General features: G+C 40.5%; 1 protein-coding gene across 1 annotated transcript in view; it reads left to right on the forward strand.

The window, feature by feature from the left end:
• Positions 1–1,747, forward strand: part of LOC137641220 (uncharacterized) — a 1,910-nt gene extending 163 nt beyond the window's left edge. The window contains exons 1-2 of the mRNA XM_068373656.1: positions 1–33; positions 1,182–1,747. The exon at positions 1–33 is cut by the window's left edge and continues 163 nt beyond it. Coding sequence (XP_068229757.1) covers positions 1–33; positions 1,182–1,747 — 599 coding nt within the window. The remainder of the gene's footprint in view (positions 34–1,181) is intronic.
• Positions 1,748–20,483: the final 18,736 nt, after the last annotated feature.

Below are 20,483 nucleotides of genomic sequence, written 5' to 3' on the forward strand. Positions count from 1 at the left end.
GTATTCCAACTAAAATAGAGGATATCCTAATAAGTAAGTACAAGAAATGGACATGAAAATGACAGATCATACATGGAAAAAAATGAATAACAGAATGGGTCCTAGAAATTGCAAACTAGCAGGGAAATGAAGAGAAGACGATGAATGGACGAGCTAAGAAAATTTTAGGGCGTAGTCTGGCATAGAAAGACCATAAACACAGGAATGGAAGAATATATCTGAGGCAGACTACCAACGGCTGCTGAAGATATATATATATATATATATATATATATATATATATATATATATATATATATATATATATATATATATATATATATATATATATATATATATATATATATATATATATATATATATATATATATATGTGTGTGTGTGTGTGTGTGTGTGTGAAGAAATTTTCTTCACCCTTCTTCTTCCTTTTGTATTGTAGGCTCTCCTAATACTGTAGTTGCCCTTTAAACGTTCTCTCCTACGTTAAGTTTTCTTTACCAAAACATCGGGAGAACTAATTTAATCCAACTGAACTCGTAACAAGTGCCATGTTCGTGAAGTTACAGCATAGACACGCACAGCAAAAGCCATACGCCGGCGTACGGCTGTTCTTTCCTCAAACTACATGTGTCGAGATAAATTATTAAACTGGTTTTGAATATAATTTTAATACTGCTGACTTGAATGCAGCTTTTATCTCTTAGTACTAATTCAAGTCTGTTCATTTTAAGGTGTATGCCCATTGCTAATTTCTCATTTACGGTATTACTTTCTAGCAAGCCAGAATAGGTAGGATTATTGTATATGTAAACTCCCTTAGAGCAGCAAGATTTCTCTAAGTATTTTGTGCAAAATCCTGCCTCCTATGCACTCCTTACAACAATATATTACCCTACCCTAAGTCCCGATATGGCACCTCCACTGGGTTACCCTGCGCCCAACGACCGTCACTTGTTTTGGAAGGTGAAGCCAGGTGAACCCTCACGACCCAAGTGTCTGCCCATTCGTACTCAAGCAGTTGTGACCCGCTAACCTACAATTAAGAATGATCCTTAATTGGAATTCAGCCGGAGTGAGGCCTAAAATGTCCTCTCTAATTGCAGTCTGCAAAACAGAGGAGATAGATGTTATCCTCTTGCAAGAAACATTCCTAGCAACAGGCACAAAGTTCTGAATTGCAGGTTACAATGCCTACACCACCCCAGAGATAGGCACAAACAAAGATCTAGGTACACTAGTTAGAACAACAATACCAACAACAAGGTTACACAACCCAATTCCTTGTGGTAACAATGTAGAGACGCTGGAAGTAACAGTAACATTACTGAACCAAAAACTAGACATACATAACATCTACAGAAAAATGAACAGAGAAGAGTCAGGAGAACTGCAACTGACACAACTCTTTGCACTTGCAGAAGGCACACCATCACTCATATGTGGGGATTTTAATGCACATCATCCCATATCATCCCCATCAACAACAAATCCTTCAGGGGAGCACATCGCCTTCGCCCTAGGGGAGTTTGAAGGAGTCTCCCTACTAAACACAGGGCACCCTACACACATAAGAGGAGGCAGACTAGATCTGACTTCCGCCACAACGGCAATAAGACACCTAACTAGATGGCGAGTGCACTCAACCCTGGTTAGTGATCCCTTTGCCACAGTAACAGAATTGGAGATCCAACAACTACCTCCAAGACCACCACCTCCACCAAGATGGAATCAAGACCTGGCAGACTAGGTCAGCTTCCGACTGGCCATAGAGGAATGGGCAGCAAACTACAACCCTCCAGAGGGCATAGATCAACTAGAAAAAGACCTAGTTGATGCCTTTCCCAACACAGCTAGCAAAGCAATGCCTCTGAAGGCAGCAAGAAGAAACTACCCATACAAGGTCTCCTGGTAGCCTACTACTACCCAGAAGTATGGAGACTCAAAACACGGCTCAATAGGGCCACAGTAGAGAACAGAGAACTACTGCAAGCAGTTAAAAATGACGTCCAGCAAAGAATCCATGAAATAATAATATAAAAATGGATGGAATGGTTCACAAACTTATCACAGTACACAACACTCTCCGAATTATGGAAATGGCTGAACAGAGTAGCTGGAAAGAAGAGGACACTAGCTGCAATTCCCCCACACCAACAAAAAGATACAGAAAGGATTGTGACAGCCTTCGCAAGCAGAACAGGATCAGCTAACCTCTCCCCTGAAACCAGAATGACACAGGAGCAACTGGCGTCAGCAAGGTTGGGGGGGGGGGATAAACTCAGCCTGTCAGCTACAGGATGACACAGACACTGCATATACAATCGAGGAACTGAGGGCAGTGTAAAAAACAGGCAAAGACACTACAACAGGGGCAGACAAAATAACCTACACCAAGATCAGACACATGGGTACAGCAGGAGAAACTGCATTCCTGAGGTTAATGAACAGGACATACCTTGAACACACAAGGCCCCAGACCTGGAGGCAAGAGGACACACTGTCGATCCCCAAGCCAAAGGATCCAGAGATCCCGAGACCAATAGCTCTAGTATCCTGCATGGAAAAGACAGGAGAAAAAATGGTACTATACAGAATGAAGTACAAAATTGGTCCCCTGCATAAACAGCTTTATGCATATCAAGAGGGAATTGGAACCACTGAATGCATTACAGACGTACTCAGCTGTATAAACCAAAAGAAGGCAACTATAGTCTTCATAGACTTTGAAAAAGCCTTCGAGCTAGCCAGCCCAGCAGCAATGCTGCAATCAGTCGCCAGAAAAGGAGTAAAAGGTCACCTACTAGCATGGACAAAGAACTATGTGCTAGGAAGACAAGCCAGAGTCAAATTCCGAGGTGTGATATCAGCATTTCATGACTTGGAAAACTGAACTCCACAAGGAGGGATTCTCAGCTCCCTCCTTTTTAACATCCTCATGGAAAACATAGCCTCTCTCCAACTCCATGAAGGAGTAGAGATATTCATCTATGCGGATGATGTATGTGTAATAGCTCAAGGACCAGTAAGAATGCAGAGAGCACTGAATGACATCAACCAAAAGTCTAATGAGTTGGGACTATAAATAAACATGGGCAAAACCAAGGCAATGACAATAAAAGCCCCAAACCCCCTGCATCCACTCACAATAGGAATTAGATCTCTAGAGAGGGTAGACAGCTACACATACCTGGGAGTTGTAATAGACAAACAACTCACCTTCATGGAGGAAATCAAGTATCTCAAGGAAAATTCAAATGCAAGACTGGCAGCCATGAGATACATATCAAACTTAAATGACGGAGCAAATGAGCACATTCAAAATAAGTTCTATCTAGCCTGCTCCAGCTGAGTATAGTTATTCCAAGTCAAATCTGATTTGTTACTCTTCCAAAGATGATAGGCCTCCTGCTTCTCTAAATAAGCACATCTACAATCATCATTGAACCACGGTTTGTCCTCCACTCGGTACCTTAGCTCACGAGAAGGGATATGCCTATCAATTATGTTGACTAGATTCTCATTCAAAGGGACAACAGGATCAACAATACTATACAATTGTGACCAATTCAAGCACATAAGATCATGCAAAATCCCATTCCAGTCTGCTTGAGATTTCATATAAATTTTACAAGAGTAGGAAGTATCAGGGACAGGCTGCTCAGTCTTCACTACTAATGAAATTAAGACATGATCAGATGTCCCGACAGGAGAAACAACCTTACTTGTTATAACGCCAGGGGAGTCAGTGTATATGAGGTCCAAGCAATTACAACACCTGTGAGTACCTTCATTTATGATTTGCTCACAGCCTGTTTCAGAGGCAAAGTCTAATGCTCTTAAGCCATGGCAATCAGTAGGAGAGATAGAACTTAACCACTCCTTATGGTGAGTGTTAAATGTTGGTTTGTTTGTCCTATGAAAACGCACCCAACGTTCGTTTACACTGGTAAGTGTAGTGTTTGTCCAATGAGAATGCACCCAGGTTTGTTGACATTATCGAAATAGTTGATTTATTGAAAAATATGTTTATTTGAAAGGTTGATATGTTATTATGATTGGGTCATTACAATTATAAAGAGTAATCCATGTGAATTGTGATTATATTGTGAAAACTGTATTAATTTCCCGAGTGGATGGGAGCCGGGACTTCCCCTCTCCCATTTTCGTCACGTATTTGTATTTTTTTTACCTTTGGGGAAGCTTTAAAGAGAATAAAAGTGATAAATTTATGATTTGCTGGTTAAATGGATTTGTCTTGTCTGTATCACAATGTTATCTATTTTTTTCATGTGAAGTTTTCTACAAAAAGGAACCATGGGACCTGCGTGCTCCCCCAAGCTTTTGTTTGAATCTGTAGTAGAGAGTAGAGAGGAATAAAGAGAAAACGAGAAGGTCGTTTCCTTTCTCCCGTAGTTTATTTTTGAGTGTTACGAGAAAATTGAGGAGGCTATGCCTCAAACTGAGGGGCTTATGGCCCAAATACATCATGGTGCCCAGACCAGGGAATCAGATGAGAGCGAGGCTGAATTTACTGGATTCCCTAACGACATAAATCAACTTAGGAGAGCAGTGCTGCAGAGAGAGAAGGCAACAATATGGCTGCGTTGTGCCTCAGAAGATTTGACCAGAGCCATGGCCGGTAATCCGACCTGGCATGAAATTACAAGTCTCGTAAAAGACTACGATAATAAGAAGGCCGACTGGGAAGAAATAATTCAGCGAGACCAGAATTCTATAGAGGATGTTGACGAGCTCCAGAGAAGAATACTAGAAGACCACCATTTTCTGCAAGAGGTAAGAAAAATCCGTACTGAAGCAGCAGCTACCTTAGAGAGGCTGGGCAAGGACAGAAACTTGGTTGCTAATAGGTCCAGTGAAGATATTAATTCAGGCAGTGAAGTCGGTAATGAGGGTTTTAGTGTGCAATTGCCTAAACTCCAGCTAGTGAAATTTGGCGGGAAAATAACAGAGTGGCGGCCATTTTGGGACCAATTTATGGCACTTGTGGACGATCAGCCTATGCCTCTTGTTTCCAAATTTATGTATCTTCAATCTGTTTTAGAGGGTGAGGCTAGGGGTGTACTACAGGGCCTCACCCAAACAACAGCTAATTACAAGATAGCCTGTGAGTTGTTAGAAGAAAGGTATGGCGATCCAGAAAACATTATATCAGCTCACCTTCAAACCCTAATGCAACTTAGCTCATCTAGGAGCGCAAGGACTGAAATTCACACGTCCTCTTTGCGGAAATTACAGGATGAGTTAGTAGGCCATGTGCGCAGTTTGGAGGCCCTTGGAGTTGGAGGTGAACAGTACGGGCGGATCTTGGTGCCTATGATCCTTGCTCTGTTACCTCATGACATAAGGTTGGACTGGTCGCGTAGTGGACGGAAAAGAGGAGATCTCGACGGATTGCTGAAGTTCTTGCAACGAGAAGTGGAAGGCAGAGAGAGGGCAGAGGCTATCAAGAGACTAAGCCTTGGAAAATCCGAGGAACCCAGTGTAGAACGACGGACTAAAAAGCACACTCCCAGTCCAGCCTCTGCCCTTCAAACTTCATCAGAAGAAAGTGGTTCGAAGACGTTTTGCGCATTCTGTGGAAAGCTGCATCCCAGTGAAAGGTGTTTAGGTATAACTAAGCTCCCCCTTGCAGAAAGAGAAGAAGCCGTGCGTAATCGGCGTTTGTGTTTTAAGTGTTTATCTAAAAGCCATTATGCCAAGGCCTGTTGGGCTAAGTGTTCAAAGTGCAAGACTGGGAATCACAACTCCCTTGTATGTCGGAGATCTGAAACGAAACCCTCCGTAACAGCTAGTGAAAATAACCCTGTAGTAGAGGGAGTGCAAGAGGGGTCAAATTCTGTGACCCATGTGGGGGTAGCACCTTGTGAGGTGAAAAACAAGGTTAATTCAAGGTGTTGTGTATTGCAGACGGCCCAAGCCAGGGTAGTAGGCCATCAGGGTATCACATTTGCTACTGTAATGTTTGATACGGGGTCAGATCGGTCTTACATTTCAAGGGAACTGGTCAAACGGGTCAAGCCTAAGTGGCTGACTTCTGAGTATTTATCATTTTCTGCCTTTGGTGGAGGGAAAGCCTCTAAGGCAGATTTGTGTAGTATTTATGAAATAATGAGTGTAGGGGCAAACACTCGGGTACACTTCTATCTAATAGTTTATATAGGAAATAGTTATTTTAATGTTATTGTTCTTAAAATATTTAATTTTTCCTTGTTTCCTTTCCTCACTGGGCTATTTTCCCTGTTGGGGCCCCTGGGCTTGTAGCATCCTGTTTTTCCAACTTGGGTTGTAGCGTAGCAAGTAATAATAATAATAATAATATAGTTTTAAGGTTGCTGAGATTGATGTAATTTGTCCTCCATTATCTAGGTCCAAAGTGGACCCTAAGTGTTTAGAACCTTTTTCTCACCTTAAGTTGATCGATGAGTATGGATCCCATCGAAATTTACATATTGATATGTTGATAGGCCTTGATTTATATTGGAAGATGATGATCCCCAACCAGGTTATGTATCATGACGGGCTTGTGGCCCAGGAGACAATTTTTGGTTGGATTTTGTCCGGATCCTTTAATAGGTCTGAAGGTAATATTGGTGTAAGTGTACAATTGTTAGCAATTGAGAATGTACAAGAGTGTAGTTTGAGTCAATTTTGGGATCTAGAGTCTGTTGGCATAAAACCCAACGAACTACATTCTGAGGCGATGAACCCTGACCCAGTCTTGGTTCAATTTGAGAATTTGGTAAGTTTTAAAGATGGTCGCTATGAAGTGGCCCTACCATGGAAATCTGAGAGTATGAAATTAGATTTGATAAATAATGAACATCATGCTTTGAGAAGATTGGAAGGTCTCTATAATAGGTTAGGTAAAAACCCCTGTCTGCAGGAACAGTATTTTAAGGTGTTTGATGAGTATGAAAAGGAGGGTATTATTGAAGAAATTCCTTCCCATCAACGGGAAGGTGGGTATCCTATATTTTATTTGCCTCATCGGCCTGTGGTACGGGAAGGGAGCCTAACCACCAAGGTGAGGCCTGTTTTTTATGGATCTGCACGTGGCAGTAATGGAATATCTCTGAATGATTGTTTAGAAAGTGGTCCTTCACTCAACCCTGATTTAGTTGAGGTGTTGTTAAGATTTAGAAGGTGGAGGGTGGCCTTAACAGCTGATATTACAAAGGCTTTTCTTCAAATAAAGGTAAGAAGGGAGGACCGTGATGTTCATAGGTTTTTGTTGAAAGAGGGGAACAATGTTAAACATTTCAGATTTATAAGAATGCCCTTTGGTAATAAGAGTAGTCCATTTTTATTAAATGCCACCTTAAAATTTCATTTAAAGAAATACCCTCTCACAGAGGTGGTTTCTGAACTGTATGAGAATCTGTATGTAGATGATTGGCTATCTGGGGCTGATAGTCCCGCAGAAGCAAGTTTAAGATTTGAAGAAGCCTATGGTATCCTGCAGGAGGCTGGTATGTCATTGTCAAAGTGTTCTTCTAATTGTAAGACTTTAACTATAACTGAAGGTTCTAGTGAAGAGAGTGTCAAGGTTCTAGGCCTCCACTGGGTATCCTCCCCTGACTGTTTTACCTTTAAGGTTGAGAACCTGGACCCCTTTGGAGATATTGTTTGTACCAAAAGAAACGTGTTAAGCCTCATAGCTCGGTGTTTTGATCCCTTGGGGCTCATATGTCCGTTTGTTATGCATGCAAAAATACTGTTTCAAGAAATCTGGAGATTAGGTTTAGATTGGGATGAGCTATTACCCGAGGCTATGCAAGGCAGAGTTAAATTATGGGTTGTAGGATTTTCTGTGCTTGAGTCATTTAGAGTAGATCGGTACTTGTTTTCTGAGTCACCCTTTAAGGAAATTCCTAATGTTCAATTCCATGCATTTAGTGATGCTTCAGAAAAGGGTTATGGTGCTTGTGTTTATGTGAGAGTGCCTGAGGGGGATAAATTCAAGGTATCGCTGGTTGTTGCAAGAGGCAAGGTAGCCCCTATAAAAAGGGTTTCCCTTCCTAGGCTTGAATTACTCGGAGCCCTGTTATGTGCTAGACTCGTTGTGTTTGTGACGTCCGCCTTGCAGCTGGGTAAAGAGGTTTCTGTTCAATGTTGGACGGATTCCACAGTAGCCCTAGCTTGGATAAAGGGGGACCCCAATAGATGGAAAACCTTTGTGGCTAACAGGGTTGTTGAGATTCAACATTTGACACCTCCTTCATGTTGGCAGCATTGTCCAGGCAAGGACAACCCAGCGGATCTTGTATCTCGAGGTGTTTTTGCTGAGCAGCTTTTGCAGTCTGATATTTGGCTGAAGGGTCCTCCTTGGCTCTGTTCCTCCCCGCTCCCTCATCAGGAAGGCAGGGGGGCGGACATTCCTTCAGAAGAGATATGTGATACTGACACAGTTTGTGTTGCAGTTGAAAATGAGCCGCCCTTATTTGAATTCACCCGATGGAGTTCCTTTACAAAGGCCCTTAATGTAGTAGGTTGGGTACTGAGATTTGTTGGGAATTGCAGACCTTCGTCCCGCAAATTAAGTGGACCTTTAACCTATGGAGAATTGACGAAGGCTAAGGTACAACTGCTGTACTTTGTGCAACGAGAGGCCTTTGCAAAGGAAGTAAATGCTCTGAGTAGATCTCTCCCCCTCCCAAGGGGTTCTTCCTTGATTAAACTTGATCCTTACCTAGATGAGGATGGGCTACTGAGAATAAAAGGGCGCTTAGAGAATGCAGACTTGAGTTTTGAGAGTAAGCACCCTATAATAATTCCTGGTACCCACATTGCTTTACTGTTAGTTCGTTTCCAGCATAGGTTGCTCAAGCATGCTGGTGTTGCTACACTTGTATCCACTTTACGAAACAGTTACTGGATCATTCGCCTTCGTCAGATTGCAAAGAAGGTTTGTCGAGAATGTGTGGCTTGTCGGCGTTGTGATGCCTCGGCTTGTTCCCAGCCTGTGGGGCCACTTCCCGAGTTGAGAGTTAAGTCGGCTCCTCCATTCACGGTTACAGGTCTGGATTTTGCTGGTCCTTTATTTTGTATTGATTTTCCATCCAAGAAATTGTATATACTTCTTTTTACCTGTGCTGTCATTCGAGCTGTTCATTTAGAGCTCACCGAGTCTCTTTCGGTTGTTGATTGTAATTTGGCCATTAGACGGTTTGTAGCTAGACGGGGTGTTCCAACAGTGTTCTACTCTGACAATGCTAGAACCTTTGTGAGTGTCTCCAACCTGTTAAGAGAACATTATGGCTCGTTGACGCCCCAATGGAAGTTTATTGTACCTAATGCTCCTTGGTGGGGAGGCTGGTGGGAACACCTCATTAGATCTGTGAAAGTTGCACTTTGGAAAACATTGGGCACTAATTCTTTGTCCAAGAGTGAATTAGAGACTACACTTCATGAGGTGGAAGCTTGTATTAATTCTAGACCCTTGACATTTGTAGGTGAGGAACCTGATATCGCAAATCCTCTTACCCCTTCCCATTTCCTAATTGGCCGTTCTGCAGGTTTTCAGTTAGAGTTAGTAGATGATCCAGACTGTGGTGTATCCTCAAAGGATTTGTGTGTAAGAGAAGCTGTGCGTCTGGGTCAGTTAGACAAATTTTGGAGAATATGGCAGACTGAGTATCTTAGAAACCTGCCTTGTATGGTGAAGGGGTTCAAGCCAAATTGTAACCTTAAAGAGGGTTCTGTTGTACTAGTAAAGGATGAACGGGTGCCAAGGTTAAGGTGGCCTCTTGGAGTTATTACTAAGTTGTATCCTGGAAAAGATGGGGTTGTTAGAAGTGTTGAGGTTAAAACCAAACGTGGATTTATATCCAGACCTGTGCAAAATTTGTATAATCTAGAAATAACAGATTTGAAGGGTGAAATGGGTAGTAATTCCCAGGAGGAGAGACTTGAGAATCTTAGACAGGAGCCTGTAGAATCACCCTTAGTGTCTAATGTTGGTAAGTCCCGAAAGGGAAGACCTATTAAGGTTCCTATTAAACTTGACTTGTAGATTAAGGTAATAAGATAGCCTTGGAAGGCTCTGATGATGATAGGAGTGTTGAGACACTCCTATGGTGGGGAGGATGTTAAATGTTGGTTTGTTTGTCCTATGAAAACGCACCCAACGTTCGTTTACGCTGGTAAGTGTAGTGTTTGTCCAATGAGAACGCACCCAGGTTTGTTGACATTATCGAAATAGTTGATTTATTGAAAAATATGTTTATTTGAAAGGTTGATATGTTATTATGATTGGGTCATTACAATTATAAAGAGTAATCCATGTGAATTGTGATTATATTGTGAAAACTGTATTAATTTCCCGAGTGGATGGGAGCCGGGACTTCCCCTCTCCCGTTTTCGTATTTTTTTTACCTTTGGGGAAGCTTTAAAGAGAATAAAAGTGAGAAATTTATGATTTGCTGGTTAAATGGATTTGTCTTGTCTGTATCACAATGTTATCTATTTTTTTTATGTGAAGTTTTCTACAAAAAGGAACCATGGGACCTGCGTGCTCCCCCAAGCTTTTGTTTGAATCTGTAGTAGAGAGTAGAGAGGAATAAAGAGAAAACGAGAAGGTCGTTTCCTTTCTCCCGTAGTTTATTTTTGAGTGTTACGAGAAAATTGAGGAGGCTATGCCTCAAACTGAGGGGCTTATGGCCCAAATACATCAGTGAGCATTGAAATCACCAACAAAGACAAAAGAAGCCTTTCTATCATCTTCTTGTACAGTATCTTAGCCATAATGGTAAGAAGTCAATTGAAGAGAGAATCATCCATGTCTGGATTCCGGTAAATCGAACACAAATAAAAGTTGTTATGCCTTCCACAAAATTTTATTACCTGAATCTCATGACATCCACATTCATAGCAGGACTTATGAGAAACAGGGTATTCAGTCCTGACATACATCGCCATTCCCCCGGCCCTAGGGATGGCATCACGTTTCAACATTATTGGCTTCTTAAAGCCAGTTATAAAGAGCTCAGAGGAGTGCCTCATATTAGAAACCAAAGTTTCTGAGCACAAAAGAATATTACACTGTCTTGAAACAACTGTAAGGTCTTGAATATTTGCATGAAGACCACGAATATTGCAATACAGTAGACAACATTGATGAAATCTAGGACGTACTGGTCCCGGATTTCGCTCAATGTCTCCAGGCAGCATAAGAATTAACGGTAAAAAAAGGATGGTTTTGAGAAGAAAAAAAATCAGATAAGGAAAAAACAGCCTCTTGATAAACCACCAGGCATCCATAGCCCTTCTATTAAGCCTGCCCAACACACCATTTAAAAAAAAAAACAAGAGGAAAAGATAAAATAAATAGGATAGAATAGTGTGCCTGAGGGTATCCTCAAGCAAGAGAACTCTAACCCAAGACAGTGGAAGACCATGGTACAGAGACTATGGCACTACCGAAGATGAGAACAATGGTTTAGTTTTGGAGTGTCCTTCTCCTAAAAGAGCTGCTCTCCATAGCTGAAGAGTCTCTTCTACCATTACCAAGAGGAAAGTACACTGAACAATTACAGTATAGTGATTAACCCCTTGGGTGAAGAAGTGTGGTAATCTCATTGTTGTCAGGTGTATGAGGAAAGAGGAGAATCTGTAAAGAATAGGCCAGACTATTCGGTGTATGTGTAGGGAAAGAAAAAAATAAGCCGTAACTAGAGAGAGGGATCCAGTGCATTACTGTCTGGCCAGTCAAAGGATCCAATAACTCTCTAGCGGTAGTGTCTCAACGGGTGGCTGGTGCCCTGGCCAACCTACAACCTCTAAAGGAAAGAACCAGGGTTTGAACACCAGGAGAGAATGGGAAAATGTAGGCAGTTTTACATCTACCTAATGGTATGAAAACTCAATAAGGTAGAAACTAAAATCTTACCAGCTTTATACAGTAAACACATTTTTATCAGTTTAAAAAGCAAAGCAAATCTTATTTCATAGAACTGGTGAAATTCCAAAATAAAGCAAATTTTATATCATAGAACCAATGAAATTCCAAAATAATCATAAAATACTATTCAAAAATCAAAACCTGAAGTCTACATGGCACTATAAATACTGTATGCTAGGAACTCTGCTGTCCTAAGATAATCACAATTGGGATATGCCCATGCGAGCCTCCTATTCCTTTGGGAGAAAGACCTCACAAAATCCCTCGAGTTCCGTAAATCTCTCGAATTCTTTTGGGTAGACCCTTAGAAAGTGGTTGTATTCTTTGGGTAAGGAGGGATCCCATTTTAGAAAAATAGCCATCATAGACTTCAAGCCTATCTTTACCATTTTGACCAGGATAGGAGTCTTCTGGCCTGGCAGTGTTATCCCAACCACAGATGAATCTACAAGATTGATTGAGAGACATCCCCTCAGCCTTTTTTACTGCTTCCACTAGATTGTTAAGAGAAGACTTGTGTGTTAACAGTAAACCCTGGGAGTAAGCTGGAGGTAAATTGAGGATATGTAGCAAAGTTCCCAACTCCTTACCATTGAAGGGAATATCAAAGTCTCTAGCATGAAAAATATTCAATCCTGGACAGCAATTGCATCCCATGCCCAATATCCAGAGTTTTTTGCTGGGTCACTCACTTCAACATGCATAATGGATACTGCACCCACCAATTTCTGCCGTTATCAAGCCAGGAAGACTTGGGTCAGGAGAATAAGCACCTACTGATGCTTTCTCCTGAGTCCGAGAATCCGAAGGGCCAAGAACTACTGAGTCCCCAGGCTGGGATGAGAGTAGAGCAGGAGAAACACAGGAGCTTATGGGAACAAAAGGGCCTTGAGTGTAGCCACCATAGGGGAGCTGATTGATGCTTCACCTATTTGGTATACAGTACAGTATAACTGAGACCGACAAGAATTACAAGCTCTCCAGAAGGATGGTAGCCTGCCTACTTGAAACTTGAGTTGGTGCTGAACTAGCTAGCTGGCTAACCCCAGTGTAAACAACCATGACCCTTTTACCAAAAATGCTTAACTGCCAAATCCATTGCTGATTGGTAGACGAGATCTCACAGTTCCTTAATAGGCAAATACAGTGAGGCTCCCAAGATCTTAACAAAATCTTGGAGGGTTGTGGTGGCCGATGTGGTAACGCCCCTGGCTGGTGAATGCCCAACTGGGGTTCGAGTCCCGCTCAAACTCGTTAGTTTCTTTTGTCGCTGCAATCTCACTATCCTTGTAAGCTAAGGATGGCGGGTTTGGGGGAGCCTTTAGGTCTATCTGCTGAGTCATCAGCAGCCATTTCCTGGACCTCCTTGGTGCTAGCTTAGATGGAGAATTGGCTTGGATGCTGATCATATGTGTATATGGTTAGTCTCTAGGGCATTGCCCAGCTCGATAGGGTAATGTTACTATCCCTTGCCCCTGCCATTCATGAGCGGCCTTTAAGCCATTAAACCCACATAGAAAGGAGAGAAATAGAACAGTCTCTCAAGCCTTCTGCTAATGAATTCATACTCTTTGCAGCATGAACTTGTTGCAAACAGGTAAGGTAATTCACAAGATCCCAAGCCCAACCCCAAGAGGCACAACACACATTGTGATAAAGCCAGTAGTCATGGCACTATTTTGGGTTAGTAAGGTTACTTACTGCACCCAACTTAGTTACATTTAACTTTGATTTTGCTCATCTGTGATACAAAAGACTAAATGAAATATTTATCAGTGATTTCCATAAGGGAAGGAGCTTACCTTTCTCCAACCCAAGATATCATACTAATACTTGGCATTACATGTAAACATGAGAGAATTAAGATTAGGAAAAGAGTAACCTGCTTGAAACAACCATAGAAGGCTAAACCACTTCCTCTAATTATTGTTAAATAGTTGAACTCTCCAACATGTCAGAGTAGGGGAGGAAGCCAATACTAGGGTGTGAGGAAAACCTTTCCTGAACTACCATAGAAGTCGAAACTTAAGAATTAATAAAGCCAATTAGTAGGAAAGAATTAATAGCATGGCTGTGCCAATATCGAATCAGTTGCTATTCTATCACCCGACATCTATTCAAGAATAAAAATGGGGGCCATCTCTGCCCGGATCATGTTATTACATTTACAAATAACACATAAATTGAAAAGGCAGAAAAGGGACCAATGAATAAGTGTGGGATATTTAGTTACTAATTATACCCTTCTCTTGAATTTATTCAGAGAATGCAATCTTAGAAGTACAGGGTGGTTTTAGAAGAGGTAGGGGTTGTATGAATCCGATTTTTACAGTTAGGCAGGTATGCGAGAAATATTTAGCAAAAGGTAAGGATGTGTATGTTGCATTTATGGATCTGGAGAAAGTGTATGATAGAGTTGATAGGGAAGCAATGTGGAATGTGATGAGGTTATATGGAGTTGGTGGAAAGTTGTTGCAAGCAGTGAAAAGTTTCTACAAAGGTAGTAAAGCATGTATTAGGATAGGAAATGAAGTGAGCAATTGGTTTCTGGTGAGAGTGGGACTGAGACAGGGATGTGTGATGTCACCGTGGTTGTTTAATTTGTATGTTGATGGAGTGGTGAGAGAGGTGAATGCTCGAGTGCTTGGACGAGGATTGAAACTGGTAGACGAGAATGACCACGAATGGGAGGTAAATCAGTTGTTGTTTGCGGATGATACTGTACTGGTTGCAGACGCGGAAGAGAAGCTTGGCCGATTAGTGACAGGATTTGGAAGGGTGTGTGAGAGAAGGAAGTTAAGAGTTAATGTGGATAAGAGTGAGGTTATGAGATGTACGAGAAGGGAAGGGGGTGCGAGGTTGAATGTTATGTTGAATGGAGAGTTACTTGAGGAGGTGGATCAGTTTAAGTACTTGGGGTCTGTTGTTGCAGCAAATGGCGGAGTGGAAGCAGATGTACGTCAGGGAGTGAATGAAGGATGCACAGTGTTGGGGGCAGTTAAGGGAGTAGTAAAAAATAGAGGGTTGGGCATGAATGTAAAGAGATTTCTGTATGAGAACATGATTGTACCAACTGTGATGTATGGATCAGAGTTGTGGAGAATGAAAGTGACGGAGAGACAGATAATGATTGTGTTTGAGATGAAGTGTCTAAGGAGTATGGCTGGTGTATCTCCAGTAGATAGGGTTAGGAACGAAGTAGTGAGGGTGAGAATGCGTGTAAGAAATGAGTTAGCAGCTAGAGTGGATATGAATGTATTGAGGTGGTTTGGCCATGTTGAGAGAATGGAAAATGGCTGTCTGCTAAAGAAGGTGATGAATACAAGAGTTGATGAGAGAAGTACAAGAGGAAGACCAAGGTTTGGGTGGATGGATGGAGTGAAGGAAGCTCTGGGTGATAGGAGGATAGATGTGAGAGAGGCGAGAGAGCGTGCTAGAAATAGGAATGAATAGCGAGCGATTGTGACGCAGTTCTGGTAGGCCCTGCTGCTTCCTTCGATGCCTTGGATGACCGCGGAGGTAGCAGCAGTAGGGGATTCAGCATTATGAAGCTTCATCTGTGGTGGATAATGTGGGAGGGTGGGCTGTGCCACCCTAGCAGCACCAGCCGAACTCGGTTGAGTCCCTAGTCAGGCTGGGAGGAACATAGAGAGGAGACGTCCCCTTTTTTGTTTCATTTGTTTGATGTCGGCTACCCCCAAAAATTGGGGAATTGCCTTGGTAGATGTATGTATGTGTTGAATTTATTCCCCCAAATAACCTGTTGATGTATATTTGTTATAGGTTTAAAATACTGTAGAGTACACTATTAAATACAGTATTCCAAACCCCTGCTTAACCATATTAAAGTTGGTAGCTAATGTTTATGTAATAAAATATTAGCCAACTAGGTAAATTGCAAATAACATACATATATTGTATATACTGTAAACTTTTACCTCATATAGGGAGAAAACTCTAGTCTCTTCAAGCGAAGGGCAAGGTCACTATCACTTATGCCACCAGAGGCTCCAGTCAAAATACCACAATTACTTCACATTGAAATTGAAACCCAGACACATCAAATGAAAGGCTAAGTCTTTATAAATCTTGCTGCCAGATGCTCTTGTACAATGACTTAAAACATAAAAATAAAAAGGTAACAAAATAATTCATATAAACATTCCTGTGTGGTCACAACAATGCAGGCAGAACATGTGTACAGTCAGCCCTTCTTATCAACGGGTTCTCTCTTTGCGATACAAAGAAGAATCATGGTAGCGTGACGATTCCAAATCAACCACGCTCCTTTGCACCACTTCTCTCTTCACCCAGCACAACATCCCATTTCTCGCTAACTTGGCCTCACTCATGCTCAGTGTGTCCTTGCGTTTACATCTCCCGCATCATCGCAGCATATTTTGACTTGCCTATGTTTGAAGATTGTATCATATATTTACCAAGTTAATGTACTGTAGATGTATGATTCCTATAGTACAATCACTGCTCAAGAGATGATGCTTCAGGAGTTGCATCGTACTTCAGGATTGCTGCGTAGAACTTAATACGAAAATGCTTAGTGGTCTTTGTATAAAATATGTACACTTAGTTAATCTTAAATACAGTATTATTGTATACATATTGTACAGTACAATATTACAGTAATGTATAGTACAGTATTGTTTATTAACTCTACTGTACAGTACTGTAAATATATTACTACTATACCCAGCAATACGTATGTAAATGAAGGCTACGTGTGCGGCGAGTTAACAAACAGTGCGAGTCGTCCTAAAGCAAACCCTTACAGTACAGTTAAGCTGTACTGCTTTGATAGTACTGTACATATATTACAATAATATATAGTACATTAAAATATCAGTGAGTGTTATATTGGACGGGAACTACAGTGTTTTGTTGTTAAAAGTGTCCCAATTAATACTGTACTGTACTGTACCTCAGTCTTACTATATGCAGTACATGGTGTACACATGTACTGTACATTTAACGAAATGTTTTCATTCATTTACACAGTACAGTACTTACACTGATGGAAACCAAGTAAAAACAATATTAGGAAGTACCCAGTATGTTAGTTGACTGCTTGTAGGCAATAGGCATCGAGTTGGCAGGGTTAGGAGCTATCCCACCCAAGGGCATCAAGTATCTGCGGATTCTCGGTCTTCCCGCCTGTCTCTGTTACTTATCCGTGAGAATATGGAGAGCCGACTGTAAAGATAACGGGCATCAGCCACCCGTTGAGATACTATTGCTAGAGTTATTGGGTCCTTTGACTGGCCAGACAGTACTACATTAGATTCCTCTCTGGTTATGGCTCAATTTTTCTTTACCTATACATACAACGAATAGCCTGGTCTATTCTTTCCACATTCTACTCAGTCCTCATATACCTGACAATACTGAGATTAACAAATCTTCTTCACTCAAGGGGTTAGTTAATGCACTATAATTGTTCAGTGGCTACTTTCCTCTTGGTAAGGGTAAAAGAGTCTCTTCAGCTATGGTAAGCTGCTCTTCTAAGAGGACACTCCAAAATCAAACAGTTGTTCTCTAGTCTTTTGTCATGCTAAAGCCTCTGTACCGTAGCCTTCCACTATTTTGGATTAGAGTTCTCTTGCTTGAGGGTACACTTAGGCACACTATTTTATTTCATTTCTCTTCCTCTTAAAAGTACAGTAAAGAAAAAGACCAAACTTTTACAGGTAATTCCATTCCCATGCTTCGTGAAACAACTACTTAGTGACTATACGGTGAGTGACAAAAACTCAAAGTGAACAACACTTAGAGACAAAGAAATTTAGTATATATTACCACCTTAACTTATCGCTAAGAATAACGAATAACAAAATCGGAAGTTAACCGACTGTACATAACTTAAAGGTTGACTGTACTCAACTTGAAGGTTAAAGATGTCTGAAATTCTAGTTCTGGGAGTGTGCAGAAAATAAATATCCTCACAGCTTCCTCAGGAATATTAGGAGCTAAGGGAGTTAAAAGTTATGCCATGCCATCCACATAATAAATATGAGGTTGCTTAAGAGTGCTTAGTTTTAGCAAAGGGGGAGATATTAGGATCCTGATTACCAAATAATTCTTCAGCCTCACAATCTAGTTGTCTAAAAGATCGACTACGATTACGTGCATGTACAGTCTGGGTTTAGCAGCAGAAAGATCTAAGGTAAATAAAGAGTTCAAGGCTTTGCAAGAGGCTCACTGTAAGGCACAGTGAACCATCACTGTAAGGCACAGTGAGCTATCATTGCCCTTAATAAATGAAACAAACTTACTAGACCTGACTTCAGAGATTTATTGCTTAAGTGAAGACTCACTGGCTTCTGAGAATTAACATAGGAAGTTGATAAGTAAAGAAATTTTGAAGTTCATCAGTATCAAAATTTGGTAAACTGCAGTATTACAGAATAGTGCTAGCATGTTAATATCGTCACCATCTCCATTATAAATAACGAGCCTAGTCTTCTCTGGATTTCCCCTGAACTAAAAGAAAGTTTAATTTTGCACTTTGAACTTAAAACCAAGTTTTCCATGAGAAGGACAGCAAGGCATTCTCACTCTTCACAATGGTTACTTAAATAAGAATACTGTCCCCTGCAGTGATGGCTAACAAATCCAGAGAAAGTCAACTAAAACACACTAAACTGTATCAAAAAGGATGAATTGTATTAAACCGGCGTGACAGAGACTGAAATAAGAAAGAGCCCTTGGTGCATAACTGTTTTGCTTATTGCTATTAAACGCTAGTGTTTCATTGCTTTACTACAGGCATGAGTCTATTGAAAGTAAAGAAATTCAGTGAGCTTCTGGAAGAGATGAAGAAGCAAAATGAACATCATGGGAAGTTCATAGAAATAAATGCAATTGTGGAAAGGGAAAGAACTTGATACCCATTGTGATTGGGAACAAATAGTTTAGCAACAGGGATGGGATCAACAGAAATTACATCATGATATAGACATATTTTATGAGGTTGACCACCGTCATGCACAGTATCTGGGAATCCTCATCCCATGGCAAAAACCTTCACAAGGGCCACATGAATACTGTCAACCGCACGAATAAATTTTCACGTCTTATCAATGCTTATATACCCTTGAAAATATTACACAAGAATGTTGTTTTTTTTTCTTGTATAGTAATAATATTGTAGAATTATATTGCCTATCGAGTCTCTTGAATCACTACAGTATTCCAATTTTTTTTTTTTCAGAGTATTGCTGGTATGACCAGGAATTTCATTTCCTATTTGAGGAATTGCATGAGGATCATCAGCAATCATATTACAAGCCCCAGACATTACTAGTAGTGACATTGCACGTTTATACGGGACATTTTTATTAGAGAAATATTATTTGTAAACAATTTCGTTTTCAACGGCATTAACATACAGTACCTTATTTTGGTTTCTACAGTTGGTTCATAACTTAAGACAATAGGAAAGGAATACATTTTAATGACAAGTTTTATCTCATGGCTGATGTTAAAGGGTGCTCCTCAATTTTACCTTGACCCATTATAAATTCTTTAAAGACAAGTCTGTTATAGTCTAAGAATGAAACATGATTGTTGACAGTCTTTATATTTGAGTGGATCCATATGCTTTCAAACTTTTAATGGAGACATGTGATTAGGTTGACTGACATTAAATGAGATGCTGAACATTCTAATCAACTGGCAACATCTTTAATTCTTCAAAGTTGTCTGACTGATTTGTTTGGTAATGAAGTGTATGCCCCACTTTTTTATTTTAATATGCTGTAAAGTACATTTTAGGTCTTCATATTTTAATCTAGTAAAGGTCATCCTTCACTTAATCTTTAGCTATTATATTGGGTGATACCAGAATGAAATATTGTAACGTTAACTTAGGCTTGAAAAGGTTGCTTCCAAAAACTCCAAATTCAGAGTATGGCATTTTTTGTTGCCTTTGTTTTATAAGGAGCTTGGTAAGGAAAAGTGAAATAAATGGTTTCATTGGAGACATTTTTTCATTATGACTTTGGCATGCATGAAAGTGCAAATTATGGGAAATTTTCCTCAAATACACTAACTTATGTATTCTCTATCCGTATAACTCTACAATAGAAATACACGAGAAGTGCTCACCTTCACCAGTTCCCCTTTAATAATATTTTTCCCAATACAGTTTTACTCAAAACAGGCTTTCATGCTAACAGTCAAGATACATAATTACAAATTAGTGCTCTATTAGAAGGGTAACTCTAGCATTTAAGGGAAATCTAACTTAAGTTTTCATGTGTTTAAGTATCCCATTAGTGTATTTCTATTCAACTATAATCTACTTTGGAAACTTTAAGGTTCTTTGTATGCAGTAGTTCTCAAATTACATTTGATTAGTTTCGGTAGAGGTACTGCACAGTATATGCAAGCTTCAGGCATATACAGTCCTAGCTCAAAGACTGAATGCGAGTGAATCCTTAAAATTTAGATTAATCACTGCTGATTTCTTTTGTGGTAATGAAATTTTCGTCTGCAGCTTGGAAAATTCATTCCATTCTTCTGCAAAATATAGGCTGTGATGAAATGA

This window comes from Palaemon carinicauda, chromosome 5 (assembly GCF_036898095.1).
Source record: "Palaemon carinicauda isolate YSFRI2023 chromosome 5, ASM3689809v2, whole genome shotgun sequence".
Classification (NCBI taxonomy): Eukaryota; Metazoa; Arthropoda; class Malacostraca; order Decapoda; family Palaemonidae; genus Palaemon; species Palaemon carinicauda.